The sequence below is a fragment of the Neovison vison genome, chromosome 5, assembly GCF_020171115.1.
Source record: "Neovison vison isolate M4711 chromosome 5, ASM_NN_V1, whole genome shotgun sequence".
Classification (NCBI taxonomy): domain Eukaryota; kingdom Metazoa; phylum Chordata; class Mammalia; order Carnivora; family Mustelidae; genus Neogale; species Neogale vison.
This window is the reverse complement of record NC_058095.1, coordinates 66,338,155-66,357,586: the sequence shown is the minus strand read 5'-3', so window position 1 is coordinate 66,357,586 and position 19,432 is coordinate 66,338,155. Positions and strand designations below refer to the sequence as shown.

Genomic DNA, 19,432 nt, shown 5'->3' with positions numbered 1-19,432 from the left:
CTTCCTTCCTTTCTTGAAGGACACCAAACTCTTTCTTGACTCACAACCTTTGGACATGCTCTTCCCTAGCCTCTCGTACCTCCTACTGAGCCCTTGGCTCTAAGTTCCAAGGTCACCTGCTGAGGCCCCTCTCTAACATCAAACCAAAATATGCTTCTCCTCTCACCTCATCTCTGTCATGTTATCAATTTGTAAATACACACAGGTATTAAAAGAGAAATGTATTGTCTGTCGGTCCCAGCAGACAAGAAGGTACATAGGTGCAGGGACATTTTCTTGTTCAGTGCTTAATAATGAGGGCCTAACACAGTGCCTGCCAAGCAGCAGACATTCAAAAGTATTTGTCGGACAGAGACAACAGTCTATTATGTAACATGCAATCTGCCTCATTATACACAGAATGCTTTCTTTCCCCCTTAAAAAAAACCACTTCAACACTGTCAAACAAATTAGAGCGATAAACTACACCAAGGTACATTATCAACAAAGCTTCCTTGTACCATTTTACAGGTTTCCTTCATTCAGCAGAGCTTTCATTCATTCCTCACAGTACCATTCACTCACCATGACATCAGTTACTAAAACTCTGCACGTACGTAAAAAGAATTCTTGAATTCATATCTGAATGGGGCCTTTAGGAACCACCTAATTCTTGGTTGAGAGAGGAGAAAAAAGTGGGTTAACACTTTTTTTTTTTTATCCCAGGTGACAGTCAGTAGCAGAGCAGTCATGTGAACCCAAGCCTCTGATAAGGTTTAGTGGTTTTTTTTGTTTCCCCCCTCTGATACCTTTTCTCTTAAATAACAAAACTTAAAGAACCACTATCACCCAAAAAGACCTACACTTGTTCATTCTGGATATATACTTTAAATGCAACACAACAACTTTATCCAGGATCAAAACTAAACTGCCTCTGCTTAAAAACTGGGCAACTATTAAAATTGAAAATCGGAAATTTCGTTTACAAAGTGAGCGTTCCAACAGTTAAGTTGACTTGCTAAGTCATCAAAAGAAATAGTCTTCATTAGGGAACTTTCAGCAATAAGTAATGTTATTTAGGAACTGCAGGATCCCCCACCCCACCCCCCAAAAAAGGGGAAACTAGAAAATAGCACCAGTTGAAGAAAAGAGCTTTTTCACATGTTGCTTTTAGATAGAAAACCCTCAGTATTCTGAAAAGTCAGAGACTTCCGTAACAAGGTACTAAAGGAATTTCCTTCTTCTGGATCCACCGTTTATAGACACACAGCACACAAACGCGAAAACGGGGTTTGCGCAAACAGGCATTAACTTGTACGGGCTCTGGCAAACACTTTTGGACCAGCGAGATAATTCCCCTCTGACCTCGCGCGAGGAGGCCACCTTCTCCCTCCCTGCAGAGTCCGGGAGCAAAGCAAGGCACGCAGGGGGCGTCTGCGCGGAAGCCGAGGGCCTCGCCACCACCCGGGAGGAAAGCCCGTGCAGGCCCACCTACCCCACCGCCGCCCCTGAAGCCCGGCCTGGCTCCCAGCCGGAGCCCCCTCTGCTACCTTTCGGCCGGAAGAAGGACATGGCGGGGCCCGGGTCGGGGCGGAGGGCGCGGGGTGACTGTCGCGGGGAGGGCCCGGCTCCCCTCATTCAGCAACCGGCCGGGTCCGCAGCGGCCGCCGCACTAGCCTGAAAAGAGACCCTTCTTCCGGGTGTGGGCCCCACCGCCTCCTCGAGAAGACCAGGCAGCTCCTGCCGTCATATTATCAACAAGCCGCCCGCCCGGAGTTCCGGTCCTTCCCCGCGCGAGGCTTCACGGGAGGCCGACCCGCCGGCCCCGCCCCCCATCCCGCCTCCTCTCGTGGGTGCCGGGGCACGCGGCCAGCCCGCCCAAGTGATCCTGCGTGTGTGGGGCCTGTGCCCTTTCCCAGGTCCGGCGTCGCTGCCAGGGTTGGAGAGATGCCCATCCGGTTCCCGCAAAACTGACCCTCCCGGAGCCGGAGTCTTCTCCACTCCCCGCTGTCGCCGGACCCTGGAGTGGATGGCGCGGTGCCTCAGGTCTGGGGGCGTCCGGCCGTGGGCACTCAGAGCGTGCCCTTGTACACAAGGCGAGGCCAGCACTGCTGCGCTCCCCCTTAGCCCTCCTGTTTCTCGGTTCCAGTGAGGCTGAAAGGCACAGGCCGACTACAGCAGCTTCACCCTGCACCTGCAGCCCGTGCTTGCCCAGGCGAGCAGACCAAACACACACCCCCAGTCGCGCGGATACCGCAAGGTCACGGTTCCTCGAAGGGGGAAGAGGAGGCATAACCTGTTTTATGCGGCTCCACTGGCTTTCTCAATCACAGTGACCTCGGCAATAAAAAAGAAGTGGGCTTGTTTTCAGAACCAAATCCTACGAATGCTTAAGTCTGAAAGGGGCAGTAACATAAAAGCATCACCAGTAATTACAAGGCCGACTTGTGAATGATCCTTCAACCTTCGTTCAAATGCCTTTTCCCGGGTAAATCTGGCCCTCCATCCATCCCTAAAGCAGAGGGGAACGAAGTCTCCGCCGCCCTCTCAGTGTCCCTCACCACTGGGTGAGTGCGCCGATTGGGAAATAATTGAAGCGTTGTGTGGGCTCCTTTGGGGAAGACATATAGAAGATAGCACTCAATAAATGTCCACTGAGTATTTTTTAAATCAGTAAAATCATGTGACGGTTGGGGAAACGGGACCTAAAAGAAGTCCAACTTGTCCAAGATTATGGAGTGTCAGTGTTTGAGACTGTAACTAAAACCCGGTGTCTTTTCACCATATAATTAGAGCAACTTAATAGATTTGTTTTGGTCCTGGGCCTGTAAAGTAATCACAGCTGATACTTATTGAGAGTTTTCTACGCAGCTACTCTGCCAAAGCCTCCAGATTAAGGATAGACCTTGGGGGACGCCTGGGTGGCTCAGTTGGTTGAGCAGCTGCCTTTGGCTCAGGTCATGATCCCAGCGTCCTGGGATCGAGTCCCGCATCGGGCTCCTTGCTCCGTGGGGAGCCTGCCTCTCCCTCTGCCTCTCCCTCTGACTTTGCCTACCACTCTGCCTGTGCTCGCTCTCTCTATCTCTGACAAATAAATAAAATCTTTAAAAAAAAAAAAAGAATAGACCTTGGGTCTTGGTGTTGGGAAAACTAGGCACAGTAAAGTATCTTGTCCAAGGTCACAAGCTAACTAGGGGTGAATCCTGGATTTCAAACTTAGTTACCTCCAGAGCCTAAGATCAAACCTCTTGCTGCCTAGGTAAAGGGAGTGTGGCCCTGAGTTGGTGTTGAGAATGGTTGTCTGTTCATCTCCTGGGGGCCTCTGCAGAGGCCACAGTGGAATTTGGGCAGTGTCCTTCCAGGATCAGAGGGCTGTTGTAAACCAGCCTGCACTCAGGAGGACCACTCTGCTGTCTTGTGGCCAATAAAACCAAAGGTCTTGCCCTTCAATGAGATTGGCTGAAGACAAGGAAGAGTGTAGCTGATGTGCAGTTGATATAAGGGAATTATGTGGGATCTAGCAGAAGTGTAAGCAGGGGGCCCTTCTCTCTCTTCCCCCCCTGGAGTCCAGTCTCTTGGCAGCGCCTTCTTGTATTTGTTGACTGGCTAGTTGCCTGGGACTGAAGGGGGAGTGCAAGAAATCCCCTGAATATCATCACTGGACAGGAGCCAGGGGGAGTACTCTAATCCCTGCAAATCTCAAACCCTTTCTCATTTTCTCTAACTCAGCGTAGAATCCATGTAAAAGCAGGACCAGCCCTGCCTTCCACTGTGATTATTGCTCTTGAGTGCCTCGTAGCAGAAATTCTGGAGCTGCCTTTACTCCTCCGGGCAGCAGAATATGTATTCTCAGGTGGTAATACCTGTCATTATTTCTTTCTTTCTTTTTTTTAAGATTTATTTATTTATTTATTTGACAGAGAGAGAGATCACAAGTAAGCAGAGAGGCTGGTGGGGGTGGGGGGGTAAGCAGGCTCCCTGCTGAGCAGAGAGCCCAACATGGGGCTCGATCCCGGAATCATGACCCGAGCTGAAGGCAGAGGCTTTAACCTACTGAGCCACCCAGGCGCCCCTGTCATTATTTCTTAGGTACTCCTGTGCTCTCCGTATACAAAGTGCTTTGTCTTTTTTTTTTTTCCTAAAGATTTTGTTTATTTATTTGACAGAGACAGCGAGAGAGGGAATATAAGCAGGGGGAGTGGGAGAAGAAGTATGCCTCCCACCAAGCAGGGGATCCGATGCAGGGCTCGATCCCAGGACCCTGGGATCATGACCTGAGCTGAAAGCAGATGCTTATCTGACTGAGCCACCCTGGCACCCCTACTATCACACCCTTACTTCATCCTTTACGTTTACGTTCTCCCCCCCACCAAAAGACCCCATGAGATGGCTAATATCATTACCCCCAGTTTATGGGTGATGACATTGAGGCTCAGAGTAACTTACCCCGGAAGCACAAGGCTAATAAGGGATAGAGACAAGATTTCGACCACAGTCAGTCTGACTCCAAGCTATTTGCTTATACTAGTTGCTCCTGTCTTTCTTTCTACCTGTAGCTCATACCTAATCAGCTGATTCCAGCATGGGGTGGCTATTTATTGGGAAAATAGAAGGCGATGCATGATACCTAGCAGTGCAGACGCCTTCTGAATCATCACCCATTAAAGTGTTTATACACTTAGGGAAGCGTTAAGTGTACTATTACACTACCATTTAATCTACAGGAACTTGATGATCCACAGAGGAATAAAATTAAAATAAAACAAGAATATAAAAATAAGCGAGAGTATTCCATTCGCCTGAATATGCAGTTGTGGCAAACCGGATATTCTGCATTGCATTTCTAAATTAATCTGTGAAAGCCACCTTAATATACACATAAAACAAAATGAATTTTCACTGGAAAGAATTCCTTTGATGATAGTCCCAATTTTTTAAAGTTAGTTTATTTATTTTTATTCATTTATTTATTTTTGAGAGAGAGATGGAACACATGTGCACAAACTGGGGTGGGGAAGAAGCAGAGGGAGAAACAGACTCCCTGCAGATCAGGGAACCCTATGCAGGACTTGATCCCACAGCCATGGGATGGTTACCTAACCCAAAAGCAGTTGCTTAACTGACTGATTCACCCACATGCCCATTATATTCCTAATTTTAAGGGAATCCATACAGTCCTTTTTTTTAAGATTTATTTATTAATTTTAGGGAGGACAGGGCAAAGGGAGAGAGGGAGAGTCTCAAGCAGACTCCACATAAAGCACCAAGCCAGACATAGGGCTTGATCTCAAGCACCAGGAGATCCCCACCTGAGCAAAACCAGGAGTTAGACACTTGACTGGCTATGCTACCCAGGGGGCCTCCTCATGATCTTTTTATACCAGTTGTATCATTTACAACAAATCAGTGAGATAAAATCAGCCAGGTAATTATCACAAAGCCAGTGAATAAAAGTAATTTCCTATAACAAACACTTTTTACAAATTGAACAAAAAATTCTATAGCAAACATTCTAACAAATGTGGCTGTCTATATCAAACATTCATAACCTCAAGGAAATTATTCAAATAAATCTTTTGACACTATAGGGGGAAAAAAGCTCCCGTATCTTATTAGTAAGCAGCCAAAACCAAACTCAAATTTATGACAAGTCTCAGAATGTGTATTGCTGTAACTTACATTTCTCATCAACACTCAAAGGTTAATTCTTAAACCAGTGTTTCCCATTCTCAAAAGCATTTGCATCCATAGCTTTGTAAAATTTATCTCTAAGAAAAATTGTGGCCTCTGAGTTTAGTTTTAATCAAAGCTAAAAGCAATTGGGGCTTAATGTAATTTATTTCTTTTATAGTGTCTAATCAGGGAAGATAAATGGGAGCTTAGTTAACATTTTTCCCATCAAAGGAACCCCAAACAAGTAGGAGATATGACAATAATCTCTTAAAAAGGCATAACAAAGACTTCCTTACATACACCCCAGGGGTATAACATCTTTGATCTGCTCTGGAGGTAAGACTATGACACAACTATTCTCAAATATTTCTTCCCAGGTGGTCTACAGGCATGTACTTCCCAGCCTCTAAAACTATAAAAGCAGTTTTCACTGGCAATGGGGTTGTGGAAATCCATTTGTCTTAGAGCTGCCCAAGACACACTTCTGTCCCTAAGTCCCCTGGATAAGCCACTTCTTGTTAAGCTGGACTATTTGGCCTTTTCCTTTAGTCTCATGGCTCCTTTGGCAGTCCCCTTGCATATACCTCCCTCTTGTAAACCATTTTCTTTTTTTTTTAATTTTTTATTGTTTATAAACATATATTTTTTATCTCCAGGGGTACAAGTCTGTGAATCGCCAGGTTTACACACTTCACAGCACTCACCAAAGCACATACCTTCCCCAATGTCCATAACCCCACCTCCCTTCTCCCAACCCCCCTCCCCCCAGCAACCCTCAGTTTATTTTGTGAGATTAAGAGTCACTTATGGTTTGTCTCCCTCCCAATCCCATCTTGTTTCATTTATTCTTCTCCTACCCACTTAAGCCCCCATGTTGCATCACCACTTCCTCATATCAGGGAGATCATATGATAGTTGTCTTTCTCCGCTTGACTTATTTCGCTAAGCATGATACGCTCTAGTTCCATCCATGTTGTCGCAAATGACAAGATTTCGTTTCTTTTGATGGCTGCATAGTATTCCATTGTGTATATATACCACATCTTCTTGATCCATTCATCTATTGATGGACATCTAGGTTCTTTCCATAGTTTGGCTATTGTGGACATTGCTGCTATAAACATTCGGGTGCACGTGCCCCTTTGGATCACTACGTTTGTATCTTTAGGGTAAATACCCAGTAGTGCAATTGCTGGGTCATAGGGAAATTCTATTTTCAACGTTTTGAGGAACCTCCATGCTGTTTTCCAGAGCCAATGAAGAATTATCAGATGGAGAGAGAGAAGAGAAACAAAATCCAGTGAATTAAGTCCCCAATTAGGGTCTCTTTTCTGGGAGCATCCCTGTTCAGGGAAAAGAGATGGAGAAGCTAGCTGAGTGAGACTTCTGATAATGTCACAGACATTAGGACAAAACTTGGAGCCCCCGGCTTGCTTTGGATCAGGATTCTGAAAAAGCTACATCAGAAGTAAACCAGCCCTTTACAGGGATTGCAACCCAGCTTCCAGTCCTCTGTACGACTCAGGAAATCCTAACCCCAGCAATACATCAAGCAAATCCTGATTCCTAGTGCCCTGGGTTCCTGGTGGAAGCAAATGAAAATCCACATGAAACAAGCTAATACCACCCAACGTCTCAAATTATTTCCACAAATGATTGTTCAAACATAATGTCTGGCACACGATCACAGATATCAGGTGCATGAGGAGATAAGACGCTGGGAACAAAAGCCAGGAAAAATGATAAACAATAGAAATAGTGACATGGGAGCTCTAGATCGTGGACTTATTGATCATAGATTTGAATATAATTATATCTATTACGACCAAGGTTATAAAAAAGAACATTGGAAATTTGGGCAGAGAACTGAAAATTATACAAACTGACAGAATGTATATGAAAAAGAAGCAACCAGAAATTCTAGAACTGAAAAAGAAAAATAACTGAAACTAAGAACTAAATCATTGGCTCTATAGGCAGAGTTATAACAGAGAGAATTTGTAAAATGGAAGGCAGGTCAGAAGAAAATATCCAGAAGGAAGCATGCGGTGAAGGTGAGAGTCATAGAGAAGAAAAGAGTGAGAAGGTCTACCGTATGTTGATCACAGTCCCAGAAGGAGAGAAGAGAGAATGTAGCAGAGGAAATATTTGAAACATTAATGGCTGACAATTTTCCTGAAGTGAAGACAGAAAACAGCCTATGGATTTAAGAATCACTGTGAGGGGTTTCTGGGTGGCTTGGTTGGTTAAGTGTCCTAGTCTTAATTTCAGCTCAGATCATGATCTCAGGGTTGTGAGATCGAGGCCCTCATTGGGCTCCACCCTGGGAATGGAGCCTCCTTAAGATTTTCTCTCCCCCTCTCCCTCTGCTTGTCCTCTCACACCCCTGCTCACACACTTTCTCTTTAAAAAAATCACTATGAACTCTAAACAAAAGGAAATACACACCAAGACTATTACAATGAGGGCACCTGGGTGGCTCAGTGGATTAAGCCTCTGCCTTTGGCTAGGATCATGATCTCAGGGTCCTGGGTCCACTCTGCTCAGCAGGGATCCTGCTTCCCCTTGTCTCTCTGCCTACTTGTGATCGCTCTCTGTGTCAAATAAATAAATAAAATCTTTTTTAAAAAAAGACTATTACAATGAAACTTCAGGAAATAAACAAAAAAATTATTTTTTTAAAAAAGATTTTATTTATTTGAGAGAGAGTATGTGTACATGAGTGGGGAGAGAGGGGCAGAGGGAAAGGTAGACACCAACTCCACACTGAGTGGGGAGCCTGATGTAGCACTTGATTTCAGGATCCTGGGATCATGACCTGAGCCAAAGGCAGATGCTTAACCTACTGAGCCACCCAGGAGCCCAACAAAAAATTATTAAAAATAGCTGGGGGTTCGGGGTGCCTGGGTGGTTCAGTCAGCTGGGAATCTGCCTTCAGCTCAGATCATGATCCCAGGGTCCTGGAATCGAGCCCCACATTGGGCTCTCTGCTCAGTGGGGAGCCTGCTTCTCCTTCTCCCTCTGTCTATCCCCCCGCCCCCGCCTTGTGTGAGTCCCTCTCTCAAATAAATAAATAAAATCTTAAAAAAAAACCTGGGGGTTGGGGAAACAGATCACCTTCAAAGGAGTGACACTTAGGGATCCGATATTTTCAACAGCTACAGTGGAAGCCAGATGACTATGGAATTAAATCTTCAGTGTGCTGGTAAAAATAACTAGCCACCTGAAAACCTGTACCCATATATTTCAAAGATGACACAAAATAAGACATTTTCAAATGAAAACAGAAGGAAAAAAATGTCACTAGCAGACCTGAATTTGCCAAAGAATTTATAGAAAGTGATAACAGATGGAAAGTCTGAGCTACAAGACATACAGAACAAAGAAAGTGGTAAATATGTAGACAAAGATAAATCAACACTTAATGATAACATGAAAGTCACCCCCTGTGTCTGCACATGATCACCTCACTTATGATACCCTTTTGGGGGTCTCCAAGATCACCTTTAGTTTCGATAATTTGTTAGAAAGACTTGCAAAACTTACAAATAGCTGTTACCTTCACAGCTATAGATTCTAAATGCTAAAAGATACAGGTTAGGGTCAGCCAAGGGAAGAAATGCATAAGGCAGAATCCGGGCAAGTACAAAACACAGAGCCTCCAGTTGTCCTCTCCCCATGGAGTCGAGAGAGCTCTACTCTCCTGGCATTGATACATGACAACATGCATGGAGTAATGCCAACCAGAGAAGTTGACCCTAGGCTAGTGTTCGAAGGATTGGGACTCCATCCCACAAACAGTTGCCTTTGCAACTAACCTCTGTCTGCAGCCCCTCGACAGGTCATACTGACATCACGTGACCCAAAGGTCCCACCCCGAATCACACTGTTACAATATGGCTGGCCCTAGTTATAATACAACATATCTATCTGGCATGACTTTCCAACAGCCTAGAGATGACTGCCTACCAGCCAAGAACTGAGGCCAGACCTCTCTTTTGGTGAATTAAATTATTTTCTACATAAATATCTAACACGTTTAAAAATTTCACTGATGTGGCAGGTCCCTGAATCTTTGTAGAGCTTATATCCCACCTTCTGGCATGGTATGTGTCTTACCAGGGCATCTAGAATACCTGCCATTTCTTGTTCACTGGGTCTGGTCATATGATGTCATCAGTATAGCGTCCTAGTGTGATGTTCTGCAGAATGTCCCCACAGTGAAGGGTTCTTAAGATCTGCAGTGTCCGTGGTAGCCACTAGCTCCACGTAACTTTTCAGCCTTTGAAATGTGGTTAATTAAGATATGCTATAACCATAAAATATACACCAGATTTTGAAGATTTGTTATGAAAAAGTAACATAAAATATCTTATTAATATCATTATATTGATTATATATGGCAATTGATAATATTTTAGATATGTTTAGTAAGTCAATACATATATTATTAACTTCCCTTGCTTTTTTACTTTTTTTCAGTGTGGTTACTAAAATTACGTATTTTTATATTTTTGTTGGACACCATTGCTTGGACTATTTTGATACTGAGTGTGATGGTTAGTTTTATGGGTCAACTTGACTAGCCGTGAGGTGCCCATAGTAGGCGTTCTTTCTGGGTATGTCTATGACAGTGTTTCTGGATGAGATAGGTATTTGAATTGGTGGACTCAGCAAAGTAGATTGCCTGTTCCAGTGTGAGTGGGGACCATACAATTGTTGAGGGTGTGAAGAGAACAAAAGGTGGGGGAAGGAGGAATTTTCACCCCCTTTTTTCTGCCTCACAGCTCAAGCTTGGACATCTCATCTCATGGTCTCCTGCTCTCAGACTGGATTTTGTACGATCAGTTCTGGATCTCAAGCCTTTGGACTCCGACTGAATCACACCCTGGCTTTCCTGGGTCTCCAGCTTGCCAACAGCCTCCTACGTCACATGAGCCAGTCCTTTATAAAAAAATCTCTCTCTCTCTCTCTCTCAGTTCTGTTTTACTGGGGAACTGTGGCCAAGCGACTGCCAGCAGTAGAATTAACAAGGACTGGACAAGACTGAGTTTGTGCTGTTCTCCATCCCAGATGAATGCAGACTGCTTTTGAGCCTCATTCTTTGTTTTTTTAAAAAGATTTTTATTTATTTATTTGACAGAGAGAGAAATCACAAGTAGGGAGAGAGGCAGGCAGAGAGAGATGGAGAAGAAGGCTCCCCGCCGGCAGAGAGCCCAACGTGGGCCTCAATCCCAGGACCTCGAGATCATGACCTGAGCCGAAGGCAGAGGCTTTAACCCACTAAGCCACCCAGGCCTTGAGCCTCATTCTTAATGTAATTCAAAAACAGTGAATTTGCTAAATCTATAACCACATACCAATTATCAGAGGTTGTGTTCATCTGGAAGGGCAACTAAAATTAGGACTACTTCTCAGTTAAATACATAGTAGTCCACCATCATTCAACATGATCCATCTGGGTTCTACAGGGTCATATGCCCATGAGTGAAATAGAAAGTAGAATGGGAACAACTACCCATTCTTTAAATCTCTAAGGGGAGATAGTAATCTGTCATTCCACCCAGGATGTAGGATGTACTATGGCTTGATTTATTTTCTCAGCCAAGGGTTGGGAGTAGTTTCAGAAACTTCCAGTTGGCTTTTCTTCCCCACCTCCCCACTTTTTAAAAAAATTAATGACTCTCACTCTACAAGTCAGGGAGCAATGTGAAGGTTCTGCCATATTCTAGGGAAATCCATACTGATGATGCCTCATCAATGACTAAAGGCCTATTTGGAGAAAGGATTGGGAGAACAGCCACTATATATATTTGTTGTGGCATTTCAAGGTTTCTCAAGATTTGGCCTCCTTTTCAATTCCTAGGCTCAGATCTTAGAACTCTCTCAGGTTTGGAAACAGATGAAAGGTCATAACTTTTCTATTATGGTAGTGACATCAGCGTTCTGATATCTGATCTTGATCTTTTGATTATGTGAGTCAAATAATACCTTGTTTTCTGCCTGTCTTAGTCTCTTTATGCTGCTATAACAAAAACACTGTAGAACTGACGACTTGAACAACAACAACAAAACCTTATTTCTCACAGTTATGGAGACTGGAAAGTACAAGATCAGGGGTACTGGCAGAGTCTATGTCTACTGAGGGCCTAATTCCTGTTCATAGATGGCTACATTCTCTCTGTGTCCACACAAGACAGTCGAGGCAAGAGAGCTCTATGGGGTGTCTTTTATAAGGGCACTAGTTCCACTCATGAGGGCGCTCTGATGACCTAATCACCACCCAAAGGCCCTACTTCCTAATAACGTCATCACACGGTGGGGTTAGGATTCCAATATATGAATTTTGGGCAGACACAAGCATTCAGTCCACCACACTGTCCATCTATCTCACTCCAAGAACATAATCATCATTAGCCATTCCTACATATACCTATGGGTCCTACATATTCCTACATAAACCATAGGTATATGTCTCTGACAATTTAGGGCTGTTCCAAGGGCTCTGCTATTCTAGAATCCTGTTATCACCATTAACACTAGGGAGCCCAATTCCATAACTGCATCTCCTATCACAAATTCTGGGCCACCATTCAAATTCCCAATAATCCAGTGGCCTTCTCACTAATTCATTTCATGTTTTACATGAAACATGGGACCTCTTAGGGAACATAGTTCTGCTGATAGAGCCTCTAACATGACATAATACATTCTGATATTCCCATTTCTCTGACCTGGAATTATCTCTTTAGCAAATCCAAACTTGTCCATGCATAGGCCAGCTGCTAAAGAAAGACCATAGACACAAACTCACTGATGTTTGCAATAGGAAGCTATCTGGTTAGAGTGTACAGGTAGTAAAGGGTGTGGCCAGGTGTCTACTGTATCTGTTGCATTATCACAATCCCCCCTTCGTGGCCTCAGAGTCAGTCTGAAAACTCACAGGGCCCATCATCCGCTAGATTTGAGCTTGGACTTGATTATCATTTGGCCACCATAAGCCTTTATTCTAGGCAGAGGAGGGTGTGATGTCCTCTGGTTTCAATCAGCCTTGTCTGAGATCCCATGTCACACAGTCCTTGGAAATTCTGGGTCTTTCTTCTATCCTGGTGGATAGTTACTCTGGGATATGATCTCAAGTGTACTTGGGGGAATGAGGAAATTTTTAATATATAGAATTAGGGTGTATTGCAAAGTCCTTCCTTAAGGGGACCCGTCTTCCCTTTCAAACAATGAGCTCTGATCCTGAGAGCCGACATTCCCCTGGAAACTTTCCCCTGAGTAGGAATGTGGTTTCCATGATGACAGCTGGCATTAGCCTGCTCATGAGCTCGTGAATTCTCTTCTAATTATATAAATAAGGGTGCCCTGCTCAGTTGTCCTCATCTTTTCCCCACTGGTAACACTATGATCCAGTAGCCATTTCTCCGGATAAATTCCTGTGGATCAAGAAACTTGATGGATAGTTCAGCCTTGCTCGCAACCCATTAATTACACTCACCTTCCTTTGATAATTAAATGCAGTTGCCTGGCCATTGTCATTCTGGAATCCTGTCATTCCCATTGATAGTAGCACCTTTCTCACTGTCCACGCCAGGCCAACAGAGGTGTGTCATCACTGAGTATCTCAGAGATGTTGGTGGCCTTCACAAAGGCAGAGTCTCCCCTGATGGGTTCTCGGGTCTTATGTGGTAAATCAGTTCCAATGTCCATACTTTAATCCTTCTGACTTTTCCTTGATACTGTGTCCAGGAAGTTCTGCCAATATCCTCCTCATTTCTCTAGGCCGAGTTCCATCCCAATAGTCAATTAGGACTGGCCATAGTGCTGGGTGTTGACTTGTGGATGAAAGTCCCCAAGTGGGGAAAAGTCTTATTATTGCGGGCTTATCTTTCACCCAGCACAATCCAACAGTTTCAGAACCCACTCTCCCACATGCCCCTCCCCGTTCTTCCCATCACAGTAATATGGCCCACAAGTCCTACGACGTGTGTTATTTTCTCCCAGAGCAGTGACTGACTAACTGGTCCAGGAGATGCACCTGACTTTGATTACTTGCTTTAAAACATTCAAGAGTGGAGGTGTGGATCTTCAGTAGAAAAATAGCATTTTGCAAGGTTTCTGCTTTAGCCCAAGTCGTGGTACATTCTCCTCTGGTAAGAAGGGGGCTCGAGGAGTCTCCCGGGTCAATCTGCTCAGGCTTGTCTACACAAAGGTCCCCGTTTCACAGCTCAGATTCCAGTCTTCTCCTTCATGCTGACTTTGACTGGGACACCTGTCAAGATGGTGCATTCTCTTTTTCAACTCAGCCACTTTTTGTTGGTTTGTTTGTTTTTAATTAACATATGATATATTCTTTGTTTCAGGGATACAGGTCTGTGGTTCATCAGTCTCACACAACACCCAGCACTCACCACAACACATACCTTCCCCGATATCCATCACGCAGCCACCCCATCCCTCCCCCCCCCCACTCCCGTCAAGCAACCTCAGTTTGTTTCCAACAACTGTGCCATTTTCACAGTTAGATCCTGGACCTGCTTTACAGCAAAGTCTGTTCTACAATTGCTTCTCGAAAGCTGCCAGAAGGGTCTGGTGGCTTTTCACAGAGTGGTTGGAATTGGCAATTGGCTACCATGAGCCTGCTGTTTTGTGTTCAGCCAGAAGCTGGACCTATCACCAAACTCTGATCCAATGAGTCATAGCTGAAAGCCTGTGTAATTGTGACACATGGGGTTCCCCTTTGTTTGCCCAGGGTTGTCTGCTTCTCCACCCACCACCCTGCATCATATTTTTATGGCTATCGTACTGGTGAATAATCTAACTCCCAAATTTCAATCACTCGGTTACGCTTAGCCTGGGTTCCCGAGAAAGCAGAGCCGGTGGCAGAGGGCTCACGGCAGGGCTATGTCCAGGAGCACATTTCCAGGGAGCAGCAGTGAAGAATAAAGGGAATGAAGCAGGACAGACAGGAACCAGTATGAGATGGTGTTATTGAGTGGGCTGTCACTGAGTAGGAAGGATTGCTGGTCTGTAGGGTTGCGCCCCCAGTAACCTGTCTGCGTGCACCCACCAGCTCTTATCTCCCATTGATCAACATCCACCCCACAGGGCATTCACTTGCATCTCAGGGCTGTGCATATCAATCCCAGGGCATTGTTAGTACGGAAGCCTCAGAGCAGGGGAGAGAGGCAGAGTTGGGGCAGGAGATGAGGTACTATCAGATTCCCTTTGTGTGATTTTGTCCAGAGCCCATGCAGAGCTGGAACCAGAGCCACAGGAGACCAAGAGGTCCTGGAGTGACCCAAGACAGGGATGGGAAACAGTGGGTGACCACACATGCTCCACCCTAACTCCAAACATGAAAGTCCCGAGTAGCCTGGAGGGAAGCCAAGGGAATGTGTTTGTACAAGTCACAAAAGTGCACAGATTCTAGATACCTGGAGGACCCAAGGTTTGACTGCCCATGTTGTTAATGTGCTGCTGGGAGTAAGGACTGTAAAGAAACCAGATAAATGGAATGCTAGAATAACTTGTTTTGGCTTGGGTTTGGGCTGCCCTTATTTCCTGTGCACAAGGACAGTTGAGTTGTGTCCAAAGCATCAGGAGTGGCTGATAAGCCGTATCAGTTATGCCACCACAAGGACCTGGTGTGGTCCTTTATCCAGGATGTCTCAAGTGTATTTCACAAAGCACCCTACTATCAGCAATGGTCAAAGCTAGACAGGATCCTGGCAATGGCCTCCTACAAGTCCCCATGCTCTGTGGATCAGAAAAATGAAGTCTCTCACTGTGTGAAAAGAGCAATGATCATTACCACCCTGGTGATCATTTCAGCTAGCGTTTTTGAGCACCTACTAGATATACTTTTTGGAAACTTAATCCCCATAGAGGCTCTCATTTTGCAGATGAAAAAATCTCACATAGGCTCTGAAATAACACCAGCCTGCATGATTCTAATGAAGAGAATGTAGAGGCTGATGTTTAGCTTAAAATTGTTTGGTCTTGGGACACCTGGGTGGCTCAGTTCGTTATGCGTCTGTCTTTGGCTCAGGTCATGATCTTAGGGTCCTGGGATCAAGTTCTGCATCGGGCTCCTTGCTCAGCGGGGTGCCTGCTTCTCTCTCTGCCTGCTGCTCCCCCTGTTTGTTCTCTCTCCCAATCGATTTCTCTGACAAATAAATAAATAAAATGCTTAAAAAAAAAAGAAAATTGTTTGGTCTCCCCCTCCCCACCTCAAAAGGAGACTAGTGAGCCTCAACATTCATAATCAGTCCTCTTATCACCCCCCATCTTGGATTGCCTATCTGTCCACAATCATGGAATAAATTTGGATGATGTCTTCCCCATATTCTGTTATTATGAGTATCTATTCCTTCATGCTCAGTATCTAAATAAAAAGATAGAGATAAAAGACTCACATCTGTTGAGTGTATGCTGTATTCCGGATACTGTGCAAGGGACTTCTCATTTGCTTAAGTAACATAGTGTTTCAGCCTCACAACAGCCTGGCATGTTGCATGTTATTATTTGCCTCATTTTGCAAATGAGGAAACGAGCCATCGGAGAGATGAAATGAATCACCTAAGATCTTTCAGCTAATAAAAAGCAGAGCTGAGGATTGGAACATGGTTCTGTGGGCATCCAAAACCCCTTTTCTTTACACCACGCTGCATAATGGTTTGGTTTGGTTAATTTAATGGTTCATTTCACTTGGAAATGATAACCATATTTCACATGGAAGTGACTGAGAGGTTTTAACTCCTGGTCCTGACTTAGGAGAGTCAGAGACCAAGTATGAGACATGGGTCTGCACACAGAAGTGTGAACATCTCCAGAAAGCTTTCGTTTTCGGGTCAAGCAAAGACACAAAAGAGCCACAAGGGAGAGGACAGACCCCACCTGAAGTGGGGTTCATGAAACTGAGATGCTCGAGGATGAACTTTCTATCCAGGAGTCTATCCAAACCTATAACTGCTTTTTGGTACAAATGTTTTAAAATTTCTTTTTTTTGGGGGGGGGCGGGTAACAGCTGATTGTCCAGAGAAGGGAAACCTTGCCCTCACTGAATCTGGCAACAGTCAACTATAGAGACAGGCAGATATAACAGTAATTAGCACCCACAACTTGTGCAACCCCAATTTGCACAGGCTGCTGGAACCAGACCACCAGGGGGCTGGAAAGACCACAGCTATACCACTCCCGAGGCAAGGTGAGAAGAGGGATGGTGAAGCCCATGTTCTAGAAAGAAGGAGGTCTTGTTTGGGGCAAGGGGTGGGGTCAGTGTATAAGGGGATCAAAAGGGATTTCTTGTCTGGTCTTTCCTCACTGGCAACTGCAGAGCAAAGCGAGTCTATCTCTCTCCTTTTTGGATGTATTTATTTATTCTGGGGGAAGGGACAGAGGAATAGGGAGAGAATCCAAGAGAGACTCTGCCCAGAGTGTGGAGCCCGAGGTGGGATTCAATCTCACGACGCCTAGATCACAACCTCAAGATCATGGCCTGAGCAGAAACCAAGAGTCAGACACTGTGCCACCCAGGGTCCCGAGGTGAGTTCATCTCTTTATAGTGACAGCCTTTGCATTGGCACGGAAGAGGAATCCAGTCACTGTTCCTTGAACATTTTCTGAGTGTCCATTATATGTCTGTTCTTTTTTTTTTAATATTTTATTTATTTATTTGACAGAAAGAGAGAGATCACAAGCAGGCGAGAGGCAGGCAAAGGGAGAGGGAGAAGCAAGCTCCCTGCTGAGCAGAGAGCCTGATGCAGGGCTCAGTCTCAGGAACCTGAGATCATGACCTGAGCCGAAGGCAGAGGCTTAACCTGCTGAGCCACCCAGGCGCCCCTACATATCTGTTCTTAAAAGATGACACCTCGGGGCACCGGGGGGCACAGTCATTAAGCGGCTGCCTTCAGCTCAGGTCATGATCCCAGGGTGCAGGGATCGATCCCTGCATCAGGCTCCCTGCTCAGCGGGGAGCCTCCTTCTCCCTCTCCCAATGCCTCTGTTTGTATCCCCTCTCTCACTATCACTCTCTCTATCTGTGTCAAATAAATAAATAAAATCTTTTTTAAAAATCTAAAAATGAAAGATAGGGGCGCCTGGGTGGCTTAGTGGGGTAAGCCACTGCCTTCGGCTCAGGTCATGATCTCAGGGGCCTGGGATCGAGTCCAGCATCGGGCTCTCTGCTTGGTGGGGAGACTGCTTCCTCCTCTCTCTCTCTCTCTGCCTGCCTCTCTGCCTACTTGTGATCTCTCTCTGTCAAATAAATAAATAAAAAATAAAAATAAAAATGAAAGATAAAAAATGGCACCTTGGAGTGCCTGGGTGGCTCAACTGGGTAAGCAGCTGCCTTCGGCTCAGGTCATGATCCTGGCATCCTGGGATCGAGCCCCACATTGAGCTCCCTGCTCAGCGGGAAGCCTGTTTCTCCCTCTCCCTCTGCCTGCAACTCTGCCTACTTGCGTTCTCTCTCCATCTCTTTAATAAATAAATAAAATCTTAATAAATGATGGCACGTCATACCGGGAAGAATGTAGGTTTGAGAACATTAGTGATCTGGATTCCTACTCCAACCCAGTCTTTGTCCTTGGGTAAACTATTTGCCTTTGATGAGGGTCATCTGTAAAATGAAAATATCACCTATCTCATAGGATGGTTGTATGTTTAAAAATAATATATTTGAGGGGCGCCTGGATGGCTCAGTTTGTTAAGCAACTGCCTTAGGCTCAGGTCATGATCCTGGAGTCCCGGGATTGAGTCTGCTCGGCGGGGAGTCTGCTTTTCCTGCTGACCTCTTTCCTCTCATGCTCTCTCTCTCATTCTCTCTCTCTCTCTCTCAAATAAATAAATAAAAATCTTTAAAAATTAAAAAAAATAGTATATTTGAGGTGCATAGAACAGAATCAGGCCTATAGAAATCATTCAGGATTGCCGCCATCATTGCAAAGCTTTTGTTGTTTATTTATATTGAAGGTCTAGCCCCTGTTCTAGGCCCTGGGGCAGGTGCATGGAAGATTAGATCCTGTTGTTGCCCTTGAGAAGGACGCTGTAGCAGAGGAGTCAGGGATCTGAGATTCTATGTTCGCAGAGTCAGAGGGAGAGGGGACTTCAGTGTGACTGGGACCCCACTTGCACTAATAAGCATCCTAGAGTGTCTTTCCAGCTTTTCTATCCATCTCCTACCTTTGCTTCAGGACTCAGCTCCAGATTCTCCTCCTCCAGGAAGTCCTCCCTGACTGATCCAGCCCTTGCAGACTTAATTGCTTCTAAATTGTGATACTGGCATTAATACATATACCTGTTATTGGAGACCTATTATGGGCAAGACATCCTTTAGGCGCTATCTCACAACCATTTCACGCATCATCATTCTAATTATACAGATGGGGCAGTTAGGGCTCAGGAAGGCCTCGCCTGGGCTCTATAGACAATCTGCAGCAGAGCCAGAATTCAAACTCAGATCTGGATGATTCCAAGGTGGCTTTGGCCACTCGGGAGCCTGAGCCAAATCCAGTCCATCCATTGCTTATTTTTGTAAATAAAGTTTTAGTAAGACACCGCTTTCTTTTGAAGGCTGCTTTCACTTCGTAAAAGCAAACGAGTAGTTACAAAAGAGCCCAGATGGCCCTCAACGCCCAAGATATTTGCTGTCGGACCGACTACAGAAAAAAATCGCCAAGCCCTGCTCAGAGGCCCATTTTCTTGCCGCCCCATCTCACTTCTCCCTCCATCGTTGCAGTTACAGCACCTACAGTGGCACCTGCTCCCAGCTGGT

At 45.1% G+C, this 19,432-nt stretch overlaps 2 protein-coding genes across 2 annotated transcripts in view; one reads left to right on the top strand and one right to left on the bottom strand.

Moving 5' to 3' along the window:
* Positions 1-1,763, bottom strand: part of LOC122906811 (A-kinase anchor protein 10, mitochondrial-like) — a 72,711-nt gene extending 70,948 nt beyond the window's left edge. The window contains 1 exon segment of the mRNA XM_044249213.1: positions 1,530-1,763. Coding sequence (XP_044105148.1) covers positions 1,530-1,617 — 88 coding nt within the window. The 5' untranslated portion in view covers positions 1,618-1,763.
* Positions 1-19,432, top strand: part of LOC122907377 (cytospin-B-like) — a 426,680-nt gene that overhangs the window by 210,430 nt on the left and 196,818 nt on the right.